Here is a 26,493-nt window from a genome sequence, read left to right on the forward strand (position 1 = left end):
CCCTTTGGGAGGCTGGGACTTACTCAGCCTTTACTTCCAGATTCTGTGAAGTGTTTCAGTGCAGATTTGATTTTGTGGGCTGTGGAAGGTGTTGGAGGTTCACACCGAGTAACATTCCAGTCCCATTATTCCTACACTTTTAAAAAGGGACATTGTTCACCTATTAAGTTGGATGTAACTGTATAGATGAATTTTCTGCCCCCAAGGAAGGATATAGTTTGAACCTCCAGGCACAAAGAGTTCCTCAGCCTTGGCTTATATGGGGATGGGGAAGACTCTAAGAATCTGGTATTTCAGGCCAGGCTTATTATTAACAAACATAGGAAGAGAGTATGTCACACCAGTGTGTGGAAAGAGCTTTTACGTGGACATGGCTGATGACTGGCTTCCTGTATGAAGACAGCAGGTGCTTTGCTTTATCTCTGTCATAGATGGAGTGTCTGTCATTTGTCTGTCATAGATGGAGTGATTCATCTCCTGCTTAAGATAAAGGCTTCACAAATTACAGAGGTGAAGAATAAGGCCTGAATTCCCTCTTGGCCCTGTTAGAGAAAGCTGGGTGACAGGTTTGGTGGCCACAAATGGGTCTTAGAATCTGAAGAATTCAAAAGACAGTGTATTTGACAGTCTTCGCTACAGTATCATTTCTCAGGCACATACACATTTGTGTGTATGTACAGGAGCACAAGTGTATTTTTCAAAGCATAGATATGGAAATGTGCCTATGTATGGGTATGGAAACAGTGTGTATATACACTGTTACATCTTCCCTCATGTGCGTTCATAAAGATGAACAAATATGGAAACATCAGGCCTCTTACCTTTGCACATCACTCGTGCAGATTGTTACAGTCAAACAGGTGTAAGTACATAGGGAAGTGTGTGCATGTGTGTGTTTTCATACATCATATGAAATGCACACATATATGTGTGTTTGCCTCAGCACTCGATTTTGGGCATGCTTGAACAAATGTGTGTGGTCTGTTTGAACAAGTTCGTGTGCTGTTTGCAGGCACTCAGCCAGATGTGCACACGCACAGGGGTGTCTGTGCACACCACACGAGACTGTCCTGCACACTCATCTGTACCCAGAGGCAGCGTGTGCACATGCACTTGCATACGTAGCCACCCTGCACCACAGAAGGTGCTGTGATCAAAGAACTTGCAGACTTCTTTCCAGGATGCATAACAGACAGCCCTGATTTGTTCTTAGCTAACTGCCTCCCCAGGCTGCTGAGAGAAGGGGTCTGAGGTCCTGGGCATGGGTGAGGCCCTTTTGCTGATGCATGCACAGCTGTGCACCAGCATGTGGAGATGTCAGGATAATTTAGCAGGTGGCCTCGTTACTCCTAGATCTGTCACCATGGTAACGTGTTTTTTTCTTTAAAAAATGTACAGTGCCAAGAGGAGGAAGATGGCTGACAAAATTCTCCCTCAGAGGGTGAGTCGCTTTCATTTCCTATTCCCTTCACAATCAGTTCAGCATCTTAGTGTAATTAGAGGGATTTTAGAAAATTCTTTCACTTTTTGTTTAAAAATCTAATTAAAAAGTAAGCAGGCAGTGGGTGAAAGTCTGGAGAGCCAGGCTGGGGCTGGGCTGGGGGCTGGGAGCGTGGAGCAGCCTGGCCTGCACGGCCTCGCGCCTGGCTTGGCCGAGCCAGCACTGCCGCTTGCTGGAGGGACTGCGGTGCTGGGCCACCAGGCAATGCCTGCGCCGGGGCCCTCAGGTCTCCACCATGCTTTTGATCCATTTTTGGGGCTGCCCAAAACATGGTCCAGAGCACAGCTGTGCCCGAGGGGACAGGCTCAGCCTCAGATCTCTGGCCCAGTAGAGCTGCCAGGTTGTGATTTTTGTGGTTGTGTCCCAGTAGGACTGAACCGCACCCGTGCAAACAACAAAGTTCAGGGGTCTGTATTGTCTGGAGAGTTACTAATTCTCTTATCTCTGGGGATATGTCTAGCTTTTGGTGTCTGCCTATGCTTGATCCTCCATGCTTAAATCTTCTAATTCCTTTCTAAACACTGAGATTTCTCTCTGCTCCCCTTCTCTTTCATTATTCCCAGACTTTTCCTTTCCTTTACCCTCTTCAGTACGGTTCCCCAAGAACCTGCTTGGTCCCAAAAGGCGAGCTTCCTTAGGCTTCAAAACACACACCCTTGTCACATCCTAGTCCCAGTTTCTTTGGCTGCTGGTGCTGTTTCTGGGCTCAGAATCCCTTGGACAGGTGTGCCCTTTTACTCCACATCTTTTTCAAGCTTACCTCTTCACTGCTCATGTGAGCCCAAACTGACTGACAGGCTCCAGAGTCTCTTCTGTTACTGTTTCACAGGTGCCTTCTACCAGCCACCAGAGGAGGTGAGCCCACTTTGGTACTATTGGTGTCATGTTATTACTTCTCTTGTCATTCCTGCCATCATCTGAAAGCAAAGCCTCTCATAGATCAGCCATGAGATCTCTCATACTGCAGGCTTGAAAGGACAAAGCTACCATTAAACCCAGACCTTTGAACTGCTTGCAGCCTCCCTGGTATTTGATGTTGAAGCCTCATTTCTGCTCTGCTGGGGGTCTGTACTTTCTTATAATGAAAGCTAAGTGTCTTGTACTGTCGGTTTTGTCTGTCCCACACAAAATGTTTTCACAGACAATGATACATGCTGGATGGTGAGGCTGTCCCTGGAAATATATATCCATTTCAAGGCACTTTTTATTTTATTGTTTTGAATTTTTTGGTTGGCTGGTTGTGGAGGTGTTTTATTTTGTTTGGTTGGTTTTTTGTCTGACGCCTTTATAAGATGGTCTCATAACAGAGGTAAACAAACTTTTTTGGCAACAGAAGACCAGTGCCTGTATTTGTCAAGTCCATAATAATTCTTTCATAGGTAGAGCCTTATTTTGGTATGTCAGAAATCTCTACAGGTGCTTTCAGAACCGTGCTGTCACCAAGTCTTCTTGCCTCTCAGTACCTTTGTTGGTGTCAGCCAATAGTTTTAACTGATGGAGTGGTAAGGCAACACAGATTGCTAGAGGTCTGTCTGCAGTGGGGTTTTTATCAGTGCAGCTGCAGTGCTGGTGTCAATGATGTGATGCTCTGTCTGGGTTAAGGTTCTCTGTTAGACTGCTAAGCAGTGTGTCAGAAACCCCTTACTCTCACCATCTGTGGGATGGGGAAATCCTGTCCTGTCAAGTGGAGGATTTGCACTGGTTGCTGTGGAATGCATGTGAAACACAGGGTAAAACTTCCAACTTTCTGGAACTACTTCTGCAGTGTTTTCCAGCCAGTCAGCATCTGTTACCCACAGACTTTTTACAGACTCTTGCTTATGTTTTCTGGGATCTGCACAGGGGAGAGAGGAAGATATTAAATGCACTTTACTCTTTAAAACCATCTTTATGTAGTAGTGGAAAAGGAGATGGGTTCTCAGTGTTCCTCGCTTGTGGTAGTGACTCAGGCAGTTGGCACAGATAACCCACAGCTGGATTTCCAAGCTCTCTGGTCAAGCCTGTGCCGTAGTGCTGGAGCATATCACTGGTCAGTAGGGTCACTCAACTGCTACAGGTCAGCTATCTGAGAAGGATTTAATTTTGCAGGAATCTAATGGTGTGAAAAATTTACCCAGCAAACTATTACACATAGGAAAACTGGATTATGGAACTGCATGGGACCTCCTGGCACATCCAGTCTGGTTCCCTCTGTTATGGAAACCATGACACAATTGCCACCTCGAGACTAGTTAGGTTCCTTACTTCTGACTTACTTAGATCTGGCAGCTTGCTTTCTTTTTCTATTTTGTTAGGCAAGGCAAGTCTTTTAGCTTGACAAGTAAAAGGGGCTTCCCTCTTGAAATCCTTGCAGTTCTTTATCTATTCCAAGTTAAATTCATCTATTTCAAACCTTTTTAAATCTACTTCTTAAGAAATCAGAACTATACATAGTATTACAGATTACTAGTATTACCAGTGGTCGTTCTGTGATTGACTCAAAAGTATTTCTGCTTTCTATTATTTGCAACTGATGAATTCCCATATTAGAGCAGGAATTAGACTCTGAGGAACATGATCCTGTGCTTTGTAATGCTATATTTCATCCCATTTCCATTATAGAGTTCTGAGCTTCCTTACCTTCTCTGTACTATCCTCTGCCTTGTGATGGCAGTGCCACCTAAATTTGTCATTATTAAGTTTTGTTAGCATATTTCTCCTTTTGGTACAGGAACTATTAATGAATGCATTTAAATAAAATCAGTTTCAGAAGTGGTCCATGAGGTACTTCCTGCTTAATACTTTTCTCCTATCCCAGTTCTTTACCATATATAGTCCTTGTTGTAATCCCCATTTTTCAGTCTTAAGCAGTGGGTCCCTTTATGACTGTATGTCAAATGCTACTTAAATGCAGGTCAGTTGTATCAACTGCGTCTCTTTTGTCTAAAATGCAGTTTTAATGACCACAAAGACTTGGTTAAGCCCAGGCTGACATACTGTAAGGAAACAAGGCCTAGTATTTTTTATAGTGTATTCAACATTAACTCCAGTTCTGCGCAGCAGGCTGTTTCCCACCCCATTTTCCTCACCTCTGGATCCTTCCCGTGTTCTCACATCACTGAAACCCTCATTCAGTTTTTGAGCAGTTCACAGGCATCTTCATTCGTAGCTGGGGACCTAAATCCGTGGAGCCAATGGGGCCTTTGTGACCCAAGTCTAGCAGTTGAGCCTCAGTTTTGACCTCAGGCCACAGACAGACTGTAGGGAAACATGACTGCACCTCAGATTGCTCCTCTTCTTTCTCCAGGCCTTGCCTTCTCATTACTTCTGGTCAGTCTTATTTTCTCTTCATTCGGAGTCATTACATTTTTTCCCAGGAACTGTGACTGTGATTCACTGTTCTGTTTCTTCAGCTTCCTTGCCTACCCTTTCTGATGCAAGAATCTAAGCTGAGAACCATTCTGGCTCTAGAGCTGCATGTCTCTGCTTTTCCTGTTTAACTTGCTGAGTGGAGTGCAACTTTGAAACAGCAAACTGCTCCTCCTTCAGTGGCATGGCATCTCTCAGTATTGGCCGCTGTTCTTCTCACTGGGGCCCAGATTCCTGTGAGGACTTTTACTCTAGTTGTGCTGACAGGTTTTTGTACAGCTGTCCTCCCCTTTCATCCTCTCTACTTCATTTTCCTTTACACAAATATTTAGTCAAATTCTGCTGCTGCTGTTCACTGACCACCGTGTGGGATTCTCTGCACAGATCCCATGCCATAATAGCTGTCCTGTTCTGGTTTGGTCACTGCGTGGCTGCTGTGTACCTCTTTCTCCGTCTGAGCCAACCAGAGGTGAAGAACACCTGGATCTGCCATTCACTCATAAGAAAGAAATGGTTGGGAATGTGATAATCAGTGGTAGCCTTGGATGTAGCAACTGTGAAATAATGAAGATCAAGATCTTGCAGAGAATGAGGAAGAAGAATAGCCAAGTACAGACCCTGGACTTCAGACAAGCAGAGTTTGGCTTATTCAGGGAATTGAATAAGTAGGTGTCATGCCTTGGGAAGCAGCTTGGAAGGGCAAAGTGGCCCAGGGCAGCTGGCAGGTCTTTAAGGATGTTTAAGAGCAGCCTGTGTTGAAATGCAGGAAAATGAGCAGATTTATGAGGATCCCAGCACAGGGAACTCACAGTGGTGGTCCCAACATCAAAAGGTAGCGTACGAGGTGGAAGCAGGACAAGCTACAAAGGAGGAGTTTAGAAATGTTGCGTGGGTATATAGGGAATGGTACTGGCAAAGTCAAAGCTCAGCTGTAGTTGAGATCTTCAAGGACATCAAGGACAAGAAAAGCTTCTACTATTATGTTAGTAATAAAGGCTAACCAAGGAGAATGTGTGCCCATGCTGAGTGGGCTGGGTGACACAGTGACAACAGAGACAGTAAGTCTGAAGCACTCAAAGCCTTCTTTGTCTCAGGCTGCACTAACGATGTCTCCCATACCTTGTGATCAGTGAACACATCCAAGAGGAGCAGCTGACAGTGGACAGGGTTTGAGCCACGTATTTCTTGAGAAAACCTGATTTGTACAACTCCATGGTACCCAGCAGGCTGCAGCTGAGAGAGCTGAGGGAACTGGCCCATGTCCTTGCAAGGCCACTCTCTCACATATAATAGTCTTGTATGCAGGCTGGGACATTTTGGTCTAGATGGTCTGACAACCATCTGGTTTGGTGATGGGGCTTAGAGCGTAGTGGCTAATGGTTGCACGTGCCCAGGAATACAGTGACATCAGAGTACTGCAGGGATCTATCCTGTCAGCTGGTCAGTCCAGCATCTTTGTCACTGGAGGAGGCAGTGCAGTGCTTGCTTATAAAATCTGCAGATGACACCAAATCACTGGGTGGGGAAACCGGTCAATATGCTTGTGGACCAGCTGGGGGAATGAACCAACAAGAACTTTATGAAATCCAACAACTCTCAAAGATAGAAATTCCATGGTAGCTTAATTCTAAAGGAGCTGCCAAATCTCTATTTATTAGTGATTTTTTTTAAAAAAAGCAAATTGCTGAAACTGTTTTGTTTGTCCTGCTTAGGCAGTGAAGAATGCAGCTCCAGTTGTTCCTGCCTAGGTCCAATTTTATTTATTGGGCTTTTTTCTGAGACCTTGGAGGTGCATGACAATAGGATGAGAGGCAGCAGAAACACACTGCAACATGGGCAGTTGACTCCCTATAAGGGACTGCTTTAAAAAAAACTCCGACAAAACAAACATACGCTGGTATCAAAACATGGGAACAGGCTGCCAAAAGATGCTGTGGGATGTCCATCCTTGGAGGTATTCAGAGCCTGGCTGGACAAGGTCCTGAGCAAGCTGATGTGATTTGAACCTGTTTTGTGCAACAGTTGGCCTGCATGACTTGCAGAGGTCCTTTGGATCCAAATTATTTTGTGATTACTGGGGCTTAAACAGTTGTCTACACAAATCATGGCTTTGCCAGATATTTAATGAATCCTTTGTGTGTTTGAGGACTATTCATCAGCATAATTCCAGAGGCTCATACGGATCGGTCCCAGGATGTGAGTGCCCTTGGTCTTGCCTGCTGTTGGAGGGCACTGTGATGGGGGCTTCCGATATGTCTTGACTAGCAAAGAAGCAGAGACTGCCTTAACGCCGGAGACTTGGGGAGATCAAGGAAGGCTGAGCTGCAGATAGACTTCTTTAGTAGCCAGCAGGGCTTCTGTCAGGTCTCCACTTGAAGAAGCTCAAATTCCTTCAGAATTCAGTATCTTACAATGTGACATTTGTGGCAGAACGGTTTATACTCAGTCAGCAGGAAAGGTTTGATAATGTAGTCATGCTAGAGGTCAGTGAGACTGACAGAGACCTATCCTTAGGTTTGCTGGTATCCATACTTCACCTCAGGATGCAAAGGAAAACCTAAATAACCTCCTCTAGAAAACTGTCTATGGCAAAAATGCACTTTCCAGCTTCTCTGTTTTCTGATGGCAGAAGCTGCAGAAATGATTACTGTAAGTTTTTTTTCAACAGGCAGGAATCAAGAGCTAATCTGTTTGCAGTAGGAGAATGTTGGAGATCTATTCTGTAATCTGTCCATGTAGTGTTGTGAATGTGGGAGATGGCTTTATCCTGTGCAGAAATGTAAAATTTCACATCTGTTCCTCCTTACACCTCTGGTCTTGGATCTGTCAGGGGCAATGAACGCAGAAAACCTCTGTCTCCAGCTTAAGCTCAGATTTTCTATCACTGACTCTGATTTTTTCCTGTCAGTTCCTATCAGTATTCTCTCTGTTCTTTATAGTCTGCATACTTGTATATCAGCTCCTAATAGTTGTATTAAGAGGTCTTTTTATTTTACTGGAGAGTGGCAAGCTTTCTTATGAAGACTCTGAAAAGAAGGAGCACATATTTGATCTTCTGGGAGGAAAAAAAATACTAGTTTATTTTTAGTGTCATACAACTAGACAATCTGAAGTCCAGCCCTATCATGAGAACTTTCTGCTACTTTGTTTTGCTTTTGGTATACAAGACAGACCTCAGAGTATTGAAAATCACTACTGATGATATATTCCCTGCAGTCATTGTCAATTTTTTTCAATATTTGGCTACACTCACTCCTAAGAATTTTCACCTTACTTCTGAGCTGAACTTAAACAATTTCAGGATCATTATGTTGTCACTTTGATAGGCAAAGAAACTATTTTTTCTTTCTGTATAGGTAGATACATACTCGTAAGTGAAGCAATTGATTTGCTTTATGGAACTTTGTATTATAGAGGATGTTTTCCTGTCTCCTAATATTCTCAATAGCTTTTCTCAGAATTTTGTGGAGTTTTCTTGAGTTTGTCAGTAGATTTCTTCATTTATGACTCTAGTGTTCTTTTGGTGATTAATGTATTGCCAAGCATGGCAGTAATTGTAAAATCCTTAATCTTGCTCCAGGTGTTTTTGCTCATGTATTTAGAACTGCACTGACCTGTTAGGCTACAGTGTTTTTCTGGACTATTGTTTTCTCCCCTACCATTTCTTAAGTCCTTTTAAGATTTCCCTGGGAAGCAGTGAGAGTCCTCATGCTGTAACTATGCCATAGAATCATAGAATCACAGAATGATTTGGCTTGGAAGGGACTTTAAACCTCATCCCATTCCACCTCCTGCCGTGGCCAGGGACACCTTCCATAAACCAGGTTGCTCCAAACCCCATCCAAACATGCCCTGAACACTTCCAGGGTTGGAGCAGCCACAACTTCTCTGGGCTTTACCTCTATTTTTTTTGATTGTACAACTACCTTTAATAATTTGTATTGTTTTCTTTCTCCCAGTTTGCCATGGTATGGATGCATATCCTGTGCTCTTCTTTTTTTCCTGATTTCCCCATCCTGCGTCACTTGTAGATTCTGCTTCTTACATTCAGGTTACATTATAAAAGCCCCAGCACCATTCCTGCTCTTTATACCTGGCATCTTTGGCTATTTGTTGCTGCTCATGCAGATGACTTTGTTAACTTACCTGCAGTGAGTTTGGGTCACTGTCATCGGCAGCTGTGGTCTCACCAGTACCCGCCCGTACAGATAAATTGCTTTACTGGGCATTCCACTGCATGTGTTCAGTGTTGCAGCTCAGTCAGCAAACTCAGAAGCAGCCTTTTCTGAAGGGTCTTACAGTCTTTTCAGGTTCTGATGGCAGGAGCAGAACTTGGCCTTTACTGTGTTAAGCTGCCATCCTGTTCCTGCAGCCTGTCAGGGTCCCTCTGAACAGCCCTGCTGCCCTGACTGATGTGGGCTTGGGGCCCTGGGAGGACTGAGGCCAGGACTTAGCCAGGAGCAATGGAGCCAAAGACAGCACACAGTACCACGGCCTTCTCCGGGGCTTTGGACACGAGGGGCAGAACCAGACCCAGACCTGGGTCTTCCTGAGCCTTCCTTCTGTTGCTGATCCATTTGCAGAAGGCTTTCTTCTTGTCTTCCCTGGCCTGCAGCCTGCTGTCAAGCTGTTGTACTGGGGCAGCTGTAGAAGCTATCCCATGATGTTGTTCATGTCCCAGAATTTGTAGTGGTGCAGCTGTTCCCTAGTTTCTGCTTCTGTCTTGCAAGCCCTGCACATCTGTTTTACAGACAGGTGTGGTGGGGCCCCCACATTGTGCTGCTTCTACAAGGAAATCGTGAAAGCCTCTTCCATCATGTCATTCCCTCCACACTCTCCTCAGTGCCCCCACTTGCAAGTTTGCCATTCCTTTGTCACCACCAATAAAAATAAACTTTTGGAAATCAAGGACAAAAGTGCATAATTTAATAATAATCTGTTCTTACTAATTTTTAAATGTTTGAAACATTTGTATTTTCACAATAAGAAAAAAAATAACCCCAACATCTAGAAAGACACTATCTTACTAATGTTATTAGTAATCTCTTCCAGTTATCTCTAATTCTAAGATAAGGTGTAACAGACATGCTTCAAAACCTTGGCCAGTGAGATGCTGCTAATAGGTGCTTTCTGGAGTTTTTTTCAAATAGATGAAGGCAAGAATGGAGAATTCAAATGTCAAAATATTCTTAACACATTTGTAGTTAGAACTTCAGTAGAAGAAGACTGGAGACTTTCATGGAGCTATGAACTTTTCATTTAGGGCAAACCATGCAAGAAGAAGGACCACCCAGATAACTGGGGTTCAGTTACCTGTGAAGAAAACTGAAAATTAATTATGTACTACTGGCTGGGAGTGTAAGAGTACCCTTATCTTTTGGAGCTAAGGTATATCAAAACCTAAGAAAATTCTTCATTGTGATGTGATACTGCTGGGGCTCCCCTTTGATTTTCCTGAGGGGAAATTGGGAAAGGATATGAAATGGGAACATTATCATGCCTCTGAAAGATTATTCCAGTAGTAGAGTGAGAAACCAAAGGACTGTAAGAACTGCCAAAACTGGCCTGAGTGAACCTTTGGTCTAGCCCAAAATCCCGTCCTTGCTCTGACCACAACACATCTCTAGAGAAGAGTACAAACACAGCAAGTACAATTCTTCTCTCAAATGCTCTCCCAACCTGTGGCCATTTGCAGTTCAAGGAATTATATGCAGTATTGTCTTTGGCTGATTTTAAAGTGTTTGTGCTTTTTAACATTTTATAATATTTAACATGCAGTTTGGTTATAGGAATGGAATAGGAAATACCATTTCACTTTCATGTGGTAAATGATGTAAAGGTGTGGAATAGAAATATTTATTGAAGATTACTGCTGTTTCTACAAACTTACTAGAAACCTCATTAGATCCTGGCTCTAGTACCCTGCAAACCAGATGGGAAGGTTGTATCACCTCTGTGGTATAGCCTGTATCCTAAAGGCTGTGTAGGCCTCTCCCTGCATCACCATGAGACTGGGGATTCATGAACTGACTCTGATGGAACTCAGTGTTAACGGTCTGAAACTCTTTTCTCAGTCCAGAATTTTTAGTTGACTGCAGTACACCACAATTAATTTCCTCAGGCAAGGAACTGAGGAATCTTTTCATCAGTGTGGGACGGGATAAAAGCACTGGGGTATTTCGTTGGGTCCAGAGGTTTGTACTCACTGGGAGGAAGCACCGCTGTCCTTTGCAAGCTATCTGGCAACTCCTTGATGTTTCCAGGGGAATGCTTGCTCTTCGTGCTTTGCTCTTAAAAATGTTCGTGTTCCTTTATTATTCTGCTAATACTAACACTTTGAGAAAGCATATGAGCAGTTAGAAATATAATGGTTCAGTTAAAGCTGAACAGAGTTTTTGGCTCTGTGGTTTAGGTTTCTCCAAAGTGTCAGTCTTGCTGTAAACAGAGCAGGTGTTCTAGTATCTCAAAACAAATAGAGTAGGTTGGAAGAGACATTTATTTGATAATCTTGATCAGTCTAAATACAGCAGGGAGCAGTTGTTCATCTTCAGGCTGGAAAAGAAAATTGTTAAGAAAGGGATGACAAAAAACTGTAAGGTGTATGGAGAAGGTGCCTAGGGAATGCCTGACCACTGCTGCCCCAGCTGTGCACAGGGATGGCATCAAATGAAGCTCAGTGGTGGCAGATTCCAAATGAGCAAAAGGAGGTAGTTCCTCCCACACTGCCTGGTGAGGTTCTGAAATGCTGAGCCTTGAGCTGTTATGGGTACTTAAAGGCAGCAACTTTCAACTACTGTCAGAGATGCAATGCTAGAAGAGATGACTGTTGGGATGAGCTCATTCAGGAGTTCTCATGTCCTTGCAGAACACAGTGAACAGATGTGTGCCTGATCTCTCTCACATAGGTGTTTGTGTCTTACACCAAATTTAAACTGTAGATTTCTGATTCTAAAGCAAAACAGGAATACCAACTGACTTTTAATTCCTATAGAAGTATTCTAACAGTTAAATGTATTATTTAAAAACATAAATATATTAGTTATATAGGTGACAGCTAGGGTGAGTATTGTAGAAATAGACAAGGCAGTCCCATATATTTATTTTAATTATTTACAGTTCCTTTCTTATATGGTTTGCCCCAAATTAAGAACGAACTTTTTCATTTAAGGGTATACTTGCCCATTTCTAAGTTCAGATCGTGAGGTCTTCCTTCCAGCCTACTTCATATTCCCTTCTCTACTGACTTCCCCATCAAACAGAAAATAAAAAGGATATTTGTCAATAGAACTAACATAGTTTAGCTAATGTATTAAAATATCAATAAAAGTTGGCAGGATCGTAGGTTGACACCTGATAGCTGATCATGTGGAAACGTTGGTGTGAAGGTCAATTCCACCTCAGCCAGGAAGATGAGCTGGCAAAGGCTTGCATCCTATGTGGCAGTTTTTACTTACAATGGGTAACACTTGTTTTTGAAACATCAGATGAACATCCCCTCTTTTTTAGTCTAGAGAGATGCAGCACTCTTTTAGTTTGAACAGGACAAATTTACTGGACTTTGGATTGCTGACAGCAGTGGCTCCTGGACTGCTGGTAGCCAAGCCGCACTTGAAAAAAAGCAGCTATGGTTCAGGCCTTGTGAATCTAGCCGGGGTCTTCCAGAATCCATTAGCTTCAGTTCTGTGCTCCCACTCTTCAGTCTGTGCTTGTCCCATGCCCCTGAGACCTGCCTCACTGTCTGGGAACTGCAGGAGGGAGAACAACTCTGGGCACATCTGTCCGAGGGCATGGAATGGGTCGGTATTGCTGCTCTGGAACATGGCAGATTTGTGCTTCCAGTGCTTGGATATTCCTTGCTTCCTTCTCAGATCCGGGAGCTGGTTCCTGAGTCCCAGGCCTACATGGATCTCTTGGCCTTTGAACGCAAGCTGGATCAGACCATTATGCGGAAGCGTGTGGATATTCAGGAAGCGCTGAAGAGGCCAATGAAGGTAATGTTGTGAAAAATTTGTAGGTTGTGTTGAGTGGGGAAATAGTTCTTGTATTAAATGGTGAAATGATCTTTTCAATAAAAGTCCTGTTACAGGAATATTTTGGAATGGGTCAGACAAAGCTCCAAAGATTCAGCAGCTGGGGATCAGCATGAATGGAAAAGTGGTAGAGAAAATTCTGTGGTTATTGCCAGCTCTAGCTTCTGAAAGCCTTTAATAAGGGGAATAATAGCTTAGGGATAAATAAACACTGATTTTGAAATTTTGTATCAGAATGATTAAAAACAAGAAAATAAGAGATTAGAGGGGTGTGCTGAAGAGATGTATTAAATTTCCGATTCTGATTCAGTCAAAAGCTGAACTTGTGGAATAACTGAACATATGATGGGAAGAATTAATTACAAAAAAATTGTTAAAGATCCTGCAAAAATGTACACATATCCTGTATAAGGATTATTCATGTCAGAAAATGAATGTCAGATCAAGTCCAGCACATCGCTCTTCGTAATATCCCACTGAAATGGTCTTTTGCTAAGTTTTTTGAGTCTATTCATTGGAATCATGGAAACGTTTAGGTAGGAAGAAACCGTGGAAGCTATCTAGTTCAACCTCCTGCTCAAAATAGGGTTGTTCAAGGCCTTGTTGAGTTTTGAAAATCCATAAGGATGGAAGTTTCACAGCCTCCTCAGGCAATCTGTTACGATGTTTGTCCACTCTTATTGTGAAGAATTTCTTTTCACACCTGTCATGGTTTGACAACACCTTAAATTTGAGTTCTTTTGACTGTATAGGGTGCTCATAGTCATTCATCTAGTAAATCCTGTAGTACAAAGGGTTTTGCAGCTCTATGTCTGCAGTGAGGTAAAGCCGACATTCTTGTTTGTACCAGGGTGATGGGTGTCAGCCCAACTAAGATCAAGATTCTGTTGTGTTTGTCACTGTACAGGTATCTGATAAGACATAGAACACTTTAACTCCTGATGTTTTTCCAATTGATTTATTGAAACAGAAAAAAAGAAACAAGATCCATTAACGTACCTAGATAGACAGGAAACTGAAATGTGGATGGCTTAAATCACAAGTTCATTGTCGCAAAGTGTTGTATATGCTAAATTGGACTCTCAGAAGGAGTAATTTGTTGTAGCTTCTTGATATGGGCAGAACATTATTTTAAACTTGCCAGGAATGTGGACGTGTTTAAAAATTATTGGAGACTTGGACTTGCATTCATAAATCTGTTTAGTTTGTGGCACAGTCTTTAATTAGGGAAGTAACAGGTACATGAGGTCCCAGCCGTAAGCTGTGCAATGGAGATCTGGAGCGGGGAACGGTGTAAGAGACACAACACTACAGAAAATTCTGTGTCCACCTAGGGTTCAGCAAATACATTTTAAATATCAGTTACTCAGTTACTTAACATCTAGAGAATGATCAAACAGATGTTTTTCAAATTCATGTATAAATAGCCCTAGCATGTAGCAGTTGTGAAAGTCAAGACCTGTCTAGAGCTAAGTCTAGATAAATTTGGGTTGTTCTAATGTTAAGTATTTTCATTTTATTACAGTTGGAGCATTAGTAACAGCAATGAAAGTTATCCCTGCATTTCCATCTCTTATCACAGCTCTTGTAATTTTGAAGTATTTGCCTTCAGTGATTCCCAAACTGGGGTTGTAATCCTGGGAAAAATTTGAATTTGTCTGAGGTAGGTGATGTAGGGAATATGCAGGACTGCAAACTGGAGACTGTCATCCAGGGACCGTCACTCTTCCGCCAGGGACTGGTGTGGGACACTGAGTTTACCAGACTTGTGTATAGTTGCAGTTTCTCAGATCAAATTATCTATTCCCAGGTTCTCCGTTTTTAGCTTAAAAATGAGTAGTAGCATCAGACTGCTATCACAGAGTCTCTCTCCCTGGTTCTGTGAATTGAGATTCTTTCCCTGCTTTCAGGTTTTAAGATGACTGAGGAATTGCTCTTGGATTTGCACTTTTTCCAAAACATTTCTAACGTAATTTTGTGTGTTCTGCTTTTTGTGTTGTGAGATAAGGAAAATGCAAACACCTAATCTCCTTCTTTAATCAGTCTATGTTTTAAATATGTCTTTCAAGTTCATTAATGGTTTGTTTTCTTAGGTAAAAAATTCAGTTCTCCCAATCACTGTAGAGGAAGATTTTTTTAGTGCACCTAGCTTGTTCTTACCACCCACATTGGCTTGTTCTTATACACCTCCTCATTCTCTCCTGAGAAAGTACAGTATACAGCTACCGAATAAACTGCTATAGTGGATTTTATAGACTATTGTGCATACTATTTTCAATTTTATTCCTCTATAACCTCTGTTTCACTTTCTTTGTTGGTTGTTTTTGCTGTAGTTGTTGAAGTTTTCATAGAACTGTCTACATGTGTTTTTCACATGTCAGTGCAGTTTTGAACTCAGTAAATATTGTCTAGTTCCTCTTAGTCTTCATGATACTTGTGTAGTCTACCAAGTCACTGATTTTTCTGCTTTGGTTGGATATTTTTAAGGTTTTGTTCATTTTTTTTTTCATTAGTTACTGTAGTGGTTTGAATCTTGTTTTCCCCCAGAGGCTAAGAAAAGTGGTAGACCCCAAGAGGTGGAAACCCCTGGAAGTTTTGAAGTTTTGCCCAATGGGCGCTCCTGCAAAATGTAAACATACCACAAGCAAATGGAAGAGAAGAGTTGTGGTAGTTTGGTTGTTGAGGAGAGGTGGCCATGTTGTAGAGCCACGAGGAAGGGGCTCTGAGCCCCTCGGGGCCTCTGGGGCCTCCCAGCCCCTGGCTGGGGGGGACTGCAAAGACTTGGAACAGTGTTAGACTGGGCTAAGTGTCTGTGGTTAAGCTGGGAGATGTTTCTCTCCACCCTGGGCAGCGGAGACAGAGCAGAAAGCAGAGATGCAGCGTCCAGAGACTGGCAGAGAGCCAGGACAGATAAGAACTGAACCGGAGAAGCAGCAGAAACGGCATGTATCACAGAAAGGACTCTTGGAAAGAGAGAGAGAGTCAGCAGCAGAGCTACAGAGTTCTGGGGGTAAGAACTCTACCAGACCCCCCCAAACTCCTTTGAGACCCCTCTTGGAAAAGAGGGACATGGACTCCTATTTTGGAGAAGAGTTTTAGACATGCAGCACCGGAGAGAGAGAGAGAGAGAGGAGCTGAGAAGCTCAAAAGACGTCCCGGAGCTGGACCGGGAAGGCCAGATGGAATGTGGGGGGAGTTGACCTTGGCCCCCCCCCCGCTGCTGACAAGCCTGGCAGCCTGAGACAGAGCACAGGAGCTCTGGTAGAACTCTTGAGGCAAAGGCTTGCAACTGAATGCTGCCCAAGATGTTCTGACTCAGGGGTGAATCCCCTGAGGAAGGGACGTTCACGAAGATGCCCCTGCATTTCGTGACATAGCTGTGGTGACGCGAGTCTGGTCCCTGCTGGCAGCCCACAGGTGAGGCCTTCGCTTGGACCGAAGGAGAGCCGAGGGGCTTGGAGACCCCCTTGTGTGTATTGAACAGAGATCCAGCTACAACAATCCAGTTTAAACTGCTGCATGGAAGACAGAAGAGGAGCTGCTGCCCTAAATGTGGAAGGGATCTGTCCTTCTTTCCCTCCTGGACTTTTATTTGGAGAGGAGAAGAGATCTGATCCATTGTAAATACTATATGTCATGGTAGAGATAGTTGTGATCATGTGTATAATGTGTTGTAGTATTTATTTGTACAGTCATTGTAATATATTCCCTTTCCCCATTTGGAGTCTGGTGTGTTTTGTCTGGAAAAACCCATCTCACATTAGGTTGAGATGTGGGAGGGGGCTTAAACTAGGGAATTGGATTTTGGGGCTATCTCATACCATGACAGTTACCTAACTAATTTTGTTTCTTCTACAAATTTTGACATATCTGTTTGCTGCTGCTCTGGGTGAGAGACGCCTCTATATTCCAGTTCTGATATGGACACTCTCTGTGGAGCTGGACATTGTTACTAACTTGGTTTTAGGTGGACTGTACAAGGCAGCTAGAGCCTGGAGACTAGGAGAAAGGGAGACATCTAAAATACTCAGATTTGAATAAGGATGTTATTGCAGAGGATTATCTTGGTGATGAAGTGTCAGACTTCTGCGAAAACAGACACAGTTCCTATCTGGATATTGAGAGATATGAGGAGAGAAGGAGTTTCCAGGGCAATGGGAGAATGGAGATAATGTCTTTGGAAATTGAAAGAAGAGGAAATGGAATGAGCGATATAAACCTGAAATATTAGTAGAGTATGTAGGAGGAACTATTAAGTGAAAATGCTGTTTATGAAGATTATGAAGACTTGCAGTTCTGCAAGCAATCCAGGTGGGGATAAAGTTTAGGAATGGTTCATAAAATGGACAAGATAATTTGAAGAGTTGTGAATTTAGGAACGTGAAGTCCTTCACAAGTCTACCACACCAAACAGAGATTCTGGGTCATTAAAAAAAATAGGTATTATGAAAGAGCATTTTAGCAACAGAAATCCCATGGGAAAGGATGGAGAAAGAATATAGATTCCCAGAAATGTTTTTCTACCTCTCTACCTGTTCTTACCTGTGCCGACCTGTCATTTTTTGGACTCATGGCACTTTGGAAGATCCTGTTCCCTGTCACTGCATACAACTGACACTCCATTTCTGTCAAACCTTCCTGTCACTGTCTTCTCCAGATTTGGCAAAATGTAGTCATTTTCTTGTTCCTCTTCAGCCATAAATCTCTTCCTTTCCCATTCCTCCATGACAGATTATGCTCTATAACATGCTGTCTGTGACTTCCTTCTCTCCTATGTGTGAGTGTGAAAGCTTTACAAGACTACTCCTTTCTTCTATTGTATGAAGGTTGTTTTGTCTGCGTTAACTTGACAACTGTAGCCTTTTTGTCGTTGTATTATAAATAGATATTGGAGATTAGAGTCCCAGAGTAATTTTTGGCAATATCTTGTCTGGAATCTGTGCATCAGACTTAATGGCTGGGTTTTTCCATGTGGTGCATGGGAGGAAAAGTGCTGAGAAATGACACAGCCAAAAGCCACCACAGTGATTGGAAACCTCAGGTAGCCTGTAAAAATGGCAACAGGTAGGCATGATTGTATCTCTCACAGACTTGAGTGCCTGGGTTAGGAATGAAGTGTGGTGCCTTCCTCCACTCAGGTCTCACAGCAGGGTGGAGCTGAAACCTTTGCTGAACGTGAAGAAAGTTAAAGAGGAGGGTAAGGCAACAAGGGGGTGTGTGTCTCTGTGTTCAGGTGTGTCTGCAGGAGGACTGTTACCAGATGCTGCGTGATTGTAGGATGCAGATGGGCAGAAATGTGCAGGGCAGATGGTTTGCAGCATGAGCTGTATTTGTGACTGTCATTTACAAATCTGAACTGATTCAGCTTTGAAAGGCATTCATGTTGCAAGAGGTTTGCAGATGAGTTTTAGCAATCTAGGTAGGTCCAGCTAGGACCTTCCAGCCAGGGAGGACATCAAATCATACTTTTCTTACAACAGTTTCTCAAGTATCTAATCCAGAAGTAGAGAATGTATTGCCTCTTGGGCTTGGCCCTGCAACCTCCTGTCTTCCTCCACTTACAGCAAATTTCAGTATGTTTGTATAGCCAAGAAAGGAAGTTTCAGATTCAGCTTTTCGGTATATTTTCTTACATGTAACTGAATCCTATATTCTAGTATAACCTGGTGCAACTGTACTAAACATGTAGATTCTCTACTAAATGTGTGACTGTCACCTTTCCTGTGGCTTCCTCAGGTCTTGGACTTTAACTGGAATTGTCCTTTTTTTTCTCTGTGTGTGCAACAGCAAAAGCGGAAACTGAGACTTTACATCTCCAACACGTTCAATCCTGCGAAGGCGGATGCCGAGGACTCCGACGGCAGCATTGCCTCGTGGGAGCTGCGCGTGGAGGGGAAGCTCCTGGATGACGTATGACTGCCCCGTGCTTCACTGGGGCTGGCAGGGCTCTAGAGATTGTCCTGTGGAGTGGTGGGGACACCAGCAGAGACAAGACATCTCTTAATGGCAGCGCTAGCTTGTTGCTGCTGGGAAGGCACCATGTCCAACCGGAGAGAGGGATAAGGCCCTAATGGGAGTGTTGGGGAGAGCAGCAGGAAGTGAAACAGACTTAAGGACAGGATAGGTAGGGGGAGGTGGAGAGAAGAGGGCTGAGATGATTCCCTTAAAAGAGATGGCAGGGTTCAGGTCACAAGAGGTATGAAAAGTCAGGCCTACAGCAGGCATTGCATCTTGTGAAGAGCAGGATAACAAGGAGAAGGCAGTACTTCATATTCCTAGAGAGATCAATATGATGGTGAGAGCAAGGATGGGAGAAATGTTTTATCATTATGAAGTCCTCAGAAACCTCAGTGATGGATTTAGATTTCCTTGGGGAAGGCTGGACTTTCCTAATAAAGATGTCACCTATTTGAATAGACTTCACAAGCTGAGTATTTACAGGCTAAACAGATTAAGAACTTGCATGCGTGGAGAGGGCAAGGCTTTCGGCTGTCTAGAGGTAACTGTACATGAATCAGAATCATAATCTTCCTGGAAGATGAAGTGGTGACAAAGTGCAACATCTGGGAATTGAAGTTAGACAAATTCAGTTTAGAAATTAGAGCATATATTTTAACAAGAAAAAGAGATTCTTTATTGGAACAAAATATCTTTTCAATTACTGGCATTTTTTAATAAAATATTATCTTCATTAAATACAAAGAAATAAATTGGAATCCCATAGACTATATTCTATGGAAAGTCAGATTATGTGCTTATAAGCCTTCCAGTTTTTAATGTAGACAGTATGAGCTGTGGAGTAAACAGTGAATACTGATAATTAAATGGAAAGACAAAATGTAAAAGGAAATAGTTTTACCTAGTGTATGATCAATCTGTAAAATTTACTATTATCTGATAAATCAGACCAAGAAATTAGCATTCATTAAAAAACCCCAAGCTGTTAAAATGAAAGGTATACAGTGGCCTTAGGATCATAGAATGGTTTGGGTTGGAAGGGACCTTCAAGACCACCCAGTCCCACCCCCTCCCATGGGCAAGGACACCTTCCACTATCCCAGGTTGCTCCAAGCCCCGTCCAGCCTGACCTTGGACACTTCCAGGGGTGGGGCAGTCACAGCTTCTCTGGGCAACCTGTGCCAGGGCCTCCCCACCTCCTGAGTAAAAAATGACCAGTCTAAACCTACCGTCTTTCATTTTAAAACCATTGCCCCTTGTCCCATCACTACAGGCCTTGGTAAAAAGTCTCTCTCCATCTTTCTAACAAGCCCCTTTTGAATACCCCCCAAACCCTTCTCTTCTCTGAGCTGAACAACCCCAGCTCTCCTAGCCTGCCCTCAGGAGAGGTGCTCCAGCCCTCAGATAATTTTCATGGCCCTTCTCTGGACCTGCTCTCATGAGTGCCACGTTCACATGACAAGCCAGTCCTTTCCAATAACATTAAGAGAGTCAGGGAAATCTTCCCTACCGTTCTGTTTTATTGTTCCACCACTGCTGAGATCTTTGCATCTTATCCTGTGTTTGTCAGAGGGAAAACTCAATTAGAGTGACCACACTTGTGGTCTACATGGGATTTAATGTTCAAGACAAAGAGAGAGGCTGAGAAGGAAGCCTAGGACACAAGCTAATACACATAGCCTTAAACATATCTGGTTCTTCTGCTTGTACAGCTCAGCAAACAGAAACGGAAGTTTTCGTCTTTTTTTAAGAGTTTGGTTATAGAACTGGACAAAGATCTTTATGGACCTGACAACCATCTTGTGGAGGTGAGAGGGTTGTGCACACTTCGTATACGTATCACTTCGTGATAGTGGCACACATAAGCACCCAGGTGCCTGTTGTCTCCCTTGTTTCGGTGACCTTGTATTTGTTATCTCGTTTAAGGTATTTTCAAAGTTTTCAAAACTCCATTCTTCTTAAGAATGTTTGCTAACAGAATCTAGTCCAAAAACATAGATGTAGTAGTGATGTAGTGCACATCTTGAACAGAATGTGTGAAAAGATGAAAAAATCATGCACATTTTTCCTCTCAAGTAAAGCGTAACAGCAGTACAGATTCTGCACTAAAGCTGAATTGAAATCTTTTGTGGGGGGTTGTTGTGGTTTGGTTTTGTTGTTGTTGGGTTTCTTTTTTAAATTGCCAAATCTTCAGAAGGCTTGTACTTGTCTTATTCTGGCACGATGTGCTGTGCAAGATGCACCTTCATGGACATCAGTGAAAAAAACGCTGACGGTCTTGTTTCTCCCTTTGTCAGTGGCACAGAACTCCCACGACCCAGGAAACGGATGGATTCCAGGTGAAGAGACCTGGGGATGTCAGTGTGCGATGCACGTTACTCCTCATGTTGGACTACCAGGTCAGTGCAGCCACTGGGACACGGTGCAACAGAGCAAATTCATCCTGTCACACACATCAAAAAACAATATACTTGGGCTCAGAATGTCACATGGTCCACTGAAGTTAGAATGATACCCAACTGATAGATTACTTAAGATTTAAAGGGGACACATCAAGTGAGCTTCTTATATAGTCCAGCAAAATAATAGGTCTTGGCACTATGATAATTAGTATTTTTTTGCCCACCTGCAGAAAGAATATGCATTTCCTCCTCTGGCTTCTTAGAGAATAGTCAGATAAGTTGAACACGAGTTACATGTGTGGTTCTTTAAAAAAATTCAAAGGAGTGGCTTTTGCTAGTTCAGTGGTACCTGAACCAGCTGTGTAATTCCAAATTATCCAGGGAATTTGTATTACTAGGGCTGCAGACCAGGGTAGTTGAGTTGTATCACAGAGGTCAGAAGAAGAAATATATTCTATTGACTGATTGTGGTTGGGTAAATGTTCTGGTATGCACCAGAATGGTGGGGAACATGCCTGAAAAAACAGAGTTCCGAGACAGTTTGTTGATGTGAGGCAGCTGAGCAGTCATTACAACAGTGGAAGCATCATCATGACTTCCTCCTCCCTCTGTAGTTAACCTCCAGTAGTTCAGAGGAAGGGCTGTTCTATTTCTTCTCCCACTCCTTACAGTAAAATTATGCATCAATGTTGAAAAGGAGAATTGTTTCCTGAGTCTTTGTGCAAGCTATTATTATTTAAAGCATATGCTACAGGTAAGTCTGTGTGCATGGCAGAGGTACAGTGTCCCCCTTCCTTCTTCCAGAGCATCAGCAGTAGGATACAGAAATGCAAAGTTGTGTTTTTTTCAATCTCTGCCACTGAATGGGGTGCTTCTCCCAAGGAACAGAGTGCCCTGAGAATTAATACTGAAACTTCATACCTGTGTGTCTGTCTGCTTTCCTCTCCACTGCCCCCTCCTTCTCTTCCTGTTCCAGCCCCCGCAGTTCAAGCTGGACCCACGGCTGGCGCGGCTGCTGGGGATCCACACGCAGACACGCTCAGCCATCATCCAGGCACTCTGGCAGTACATCAAAACTAACAAGCTGCAGGACTCTCACGATAAGGAGTACATCAACTGCGACAAGTATTTCCAGCAGGTAACTCCTTTTTGGGCACAGTAGCTCTTTAGAAGCAAACTATAACATCCATCCACGAGTTTGGGATGAGTTGGAATTGGAATGAAAATTACTCATTTTTATCTTCCCTTAATGATTTGCAGTATCCTCAGTACTGAATGGCTTTCAGCATGCACTACAAGTAATATCATTAGCACCCTCCCCATGTGCCAGTGTTGTCAAAATCCCCCACATCTGGTGGTTCAGCACTCCCACAGAAGCTGTAGCCTTTCCAGAAAGGAGGACTTCTGTATTGATTTGGTGGAATTTTTTCCCCCAGTATATCATTTTGTACTAAGAAACATGAAATAATCTGCTGATTCTGATTATCAAATCATATATAGACCTGTTTTATTCCCTTCTCTTTCGCTGTTCATGAAGGATAGAAGACATGGAAGATATAATTAGAAAAGTTATTTTCTCCTAAGTCTGCTTCAGACAATAGAGTACCCTTAATGATCTGCATGATATTTTGAAAGCTGCACGTTAAGACTTTTTGTCTTTCAAAGTGACTTCTAGAATTAACTAAGAAGGCCACTTAAAAGCATCTCCACCCTTTCTGTAGATACAATTATATTTATTTGTAAAGATAATGTTGTCTGAGCTGTCACTGTCTTAATTGACTTTATTTTCCTGTAGGTTTAGGCTTACATGATTTGTAGCAGATCCTTTGTCTAAAAAAGTACACACGTTCGTATCTTACTTTTGATAAGCGGGAGGACCTTCTCACTTTTTTTTAATTTTCCATTTAAGAACCTCACTAGAATAAGAACTTGCTGAAGCCACCTTCTCTTTGTGTGTCTCGTTAGGTGCTTATTAGCTTGTAGGTCTCCTTTATGTTACAACTCTTCAGGAATGTCATCAGACCTGGTAGATGTCTTCTCATTCTCAGAAGATGAATCAGATGAGAGAGTTGGGAAGTAGCTGATTGCCTTTCTAGAAGACTGGACCTCACACCCTGCAAGAGCTGGCTAAGCTGGAATAGTTGCATAAGAATGCAGCGCTTGCATAGATTTAAATCATAAATGGGATTGATTTGAGTGTTTCTGTTTTCCTTAGGTCTCTGGCAAAATTGTCCTAATTAGCTAATCTTGCTTTCAAAACTTGACATTAGTGCTTAGGGATATAAATCCCATTCATCAAATGAAATATTTCATGATGAGGTTTTTTTTGTTTTTCACTCTAAGATTGAGAGATGGAGGGCAAAGGAATTGGGTTAATAATGCCTTCCAGTCTGATAGTATTTCTGTAGACTATATAGTTTTAGTCATATAACTCCTGGAAAAAAACGTGGTCCTAGCTGGAAGTGTGCGGGTCCCTTAGGGGAGCACTACATAACACATTCTCACTCCATTCATTTAGATACATGTTTTCTCATTCGCTGTGCCAGCTGTTCTGAGTCGTGCACTGCTGTGCTTGTGGTTGTGTCTAAAAAAATACTGCTGAATGAGTTACCTGACACACCAGTATCACTGTGGCCAGAGAGCCTTCAAAGCCAGGGATTAGAAGTTTATACCATTTAACTGCAGTTCAGAAGGAATGTGAGAAGTTTTAGGAAAATTCCATGTAGCCTTAGTTTCCGGGCTCCCACCCTCCTCTAACTAGTGTGTATCCTTGATCCCTTTTCCATTCTTCAAGCTCTTGTCTCTTGGGCACCCATGTTAGGAGTCTGACAGGAGTGTTGAGCCAGCAGTGACAGCAGATTGGATGTAGCTGGTATGCGGAGATTTTGGGTGGGAATTCCACAGTCGTCTCCATCAAGTGTCAGAATTCAGAACTGAAACAAAGAGTGAGCTGCAGACTCAGTAGATCCTGGTACTTCCTTGTTCTTTAGAAACTAGCTGGCTGAATTCCTGGATGCAGGCAAGTCCAACAAATCAGACAAATTTTAGAGTTGATGAAGGTGGATCCTTTTCTGTATAGAAACACTGTTTACATCAACAAGGAGATTTGAAATACATTGTGTTACAAGTCAAAGCAAGAAAAAAGGTTCAAAGGTATTTCAAAAGTCAGAGGTGGCTTCTATGTATTTCTGCTGCCAAATTCCCTGACTTTCTCACCGAGAAAATTATAGGTTTCAGAAGATACTGTATCTGGGGAACTATAGCATCTGAGTTTGTATGTCTGTCCTACAACCTCATAGTCCTTTCTTTTCAACCCTGCCTTTGTCCTTTGTCTCTGGAGCTGCAAAGCTTGTCTCTCTTTATAGATACAATACTACAAGTAGTGTAGCTCTTTTATCAGGTGAAAATAGTTTCCCTAACATTTGCATAGGCCTCAATGTTTTCACAGATTGCCTTTACATAAGGGTATGTTTTAAGGCAAATATTAATATATAGAAGGCAGGGGAGGGTTAAATCAGTTTAAATGGAATACCTTCAGAGAAAAGCCTGTTCACCTGTTCAGAGCATTAAAAATCCCAGTAGGAAAAAAAGGTGGTAATAATTATATTTCTGAAAATTCCAGGTGCAAGGAGTGTTTCTAGATTCCTGGCAATGTACTGCAGTTACTCACAGAAAATTTCCAAAACCTACAGCTTTTAATCCTTTTCAGAATAAATTTTTTTTCTGAAGTCAGTACCTATTTGTGGTGTGATTTTCAGGGTTGTCCTGTGCAGGACCAGAAGTTGGACTTGATGACCCTTGTGGGTCCCTTCCAACCTGAGATATTCAATGAGTCCATGATTCTGTTTAGCTTCTGGACCATAGTGAAGAGACGGTAACCATGAATTGTTGTTCAGAAAGGGGTGGGTTCCTTCAAGAGGCTGTTCAGGCTGTGGTTAAAAATATGGAATACCACATTGAGTTTATTTTTCCTTAATCTTAAAAAAAATAAATTGTGAATAGTTTTAAAATTCAGAAGTGTTTTCTTGTATTTTTCTTTACCACAAAATACTTCAGGAAACATTCCTTGGGGAAAAAAAAAAGCAAGCTGTTTTTATGTTTCCTCTGGTAAAAAAAATTAAATAAAATTTTCTTTAAAATGTGCTGCTGCAAACCCTCAGTGAGAAAGGGAGTGTTTGCTTCTCTCTCATTATTGATACACTTGATCCTTATGTCCCATTAAAATGTCCTGTGCCCTTCAGCAGCTAAACCAAAAGTGGAACACCTGAAATTGTCATCATCTGATGCATCTCTCTGTGAGCCCAGATGTAAGTACAGCAGCAGTTTACAGGGACAGAAGTGACCAAAAATGTATTCTGTGCCAGGAACCGGAATTACAGTTTTCAAAATCACCTTCCTTATGAGCTGCTGATTTCTTACTTTCTCATTTAATTGCAAGTTAGGTTTTGGACAGACAACATTTTTTGTTTATTGTGTTGCAGATCTTTGACTGTCCACGGCTAAAGTTTTCTGAAATTCCTCAGAGACTCACTAACCTACTGCTGCCACCAGACCCAATAGTGATAAACCACATCATCAGGTAAGCTGGTTAGTCAGCTCAGCACTGTCATGTGCAAAACACTCACTAGATAAAGTACAGAAACAGCTGTAGTAGTAGGCACCAGAATTCAGTACTTCCAGGTGAGTACCTAGGACTTTGTTGCATGCGCATTCCCTGTGTCATTCTAGTCTCTGTAATTCTGAATTATTTTCAGTAGAATGGCACCAATTCTCTAGAGGTATGCAAAACAACTTTTATTTTTATTCCTACTAGAAATACCATTGAGAGAGTTGGTTGGATTTCTTTCCTAAGGGGAGAGGAATGAGAGTTTGAACCCACAAAAAGAGATAAAAAAGGAATTGAAATAAGAAGTTGTACATCATGGGCAATCCTGTAAATCACTGAGCTCTTATGTAAAGTGTACAACAGCATTACAGTTTCAAATGCATGCTTTGTTGGGATTGGGTCAGCTGTTTGGGTGTTAGTCTTATCCTGAGAATGCCAAGAAGCCAAGAGATCTCCAGAGATGTACAAAAAAGAATGCCTGGATTCAGAGAAGGCCATTGTGACCAAGATACTGAGCTCTCGCATCCTTGTCAAAACAGATGTTTTTCTGGATAGCAGATAAAATACAGCTTTCAGCTGCCTGGGGCACTTCAAGCACATGCCATATTTGAGTGACAACTGTGTGTGGAGAAGGGGGACAAAGAGACT

General features: G+C 42.5%; 1 protein-coding gene across 7 annotated transcripts in view; it reads left to right on the top strand.

Moving 5' to 3' along the window:
- The window catches only part of SMARCD3 (SWI/SNF related, matrix associated, actin dependent regulator of chromatin, subfamily d, member 3), a 72,739-nt gene that overhangs the window by 37,578 nt on the left and 8,668 nt on the right, over positions 1-26,493 (top strand). For all 7 annotated transcript variants that reach the window (XM_064640254.1, XM_064640238.1, XM_064640242.1 and 4 more), the window contains 7 exons: positions 1,399-1,441; positions 12,718-12,840; positions 18,667-18,789; positions 20,550-20,645; positions 21,135-21,236; positions 22,216-22,377; positions 25,721-25,818. In XM_064640254.1, coding sequence (XP_064496324.1) covers positions 1,399-1,441; positions 12,718-12,840; positions 18,667-18,789; positions 20,550-20,645; positions 21,135-21,236; positions 22,216-22,377; positions 25,721-25,818 — 747 coding nt within the window. The remainder of the gene's footprint in view (positions 1-1,398; positions 1,442-12,717; positions 12,841-18,666; positions 18,790-20,549; positions 20,646-21,134; positions 21,237-22,215; positions 22,378-25,720; positions 25,819-26,493) is intronic.

Source organism: Pseudopipra pipra, chromosome 1 (genome assembly GCF_036250125.1).
Source record: "Pseudopipra pipra isolate bDixPip1 chromosome 1, bDixPip1.hap1, whole genome shotgun sequence".
Taxonomy (NCBI): Eukaryota; Metazoa; Chordata; class Aves; order Passeriformes; family Pipridae; genus Pseudopipra; species Pseudopipra pipra.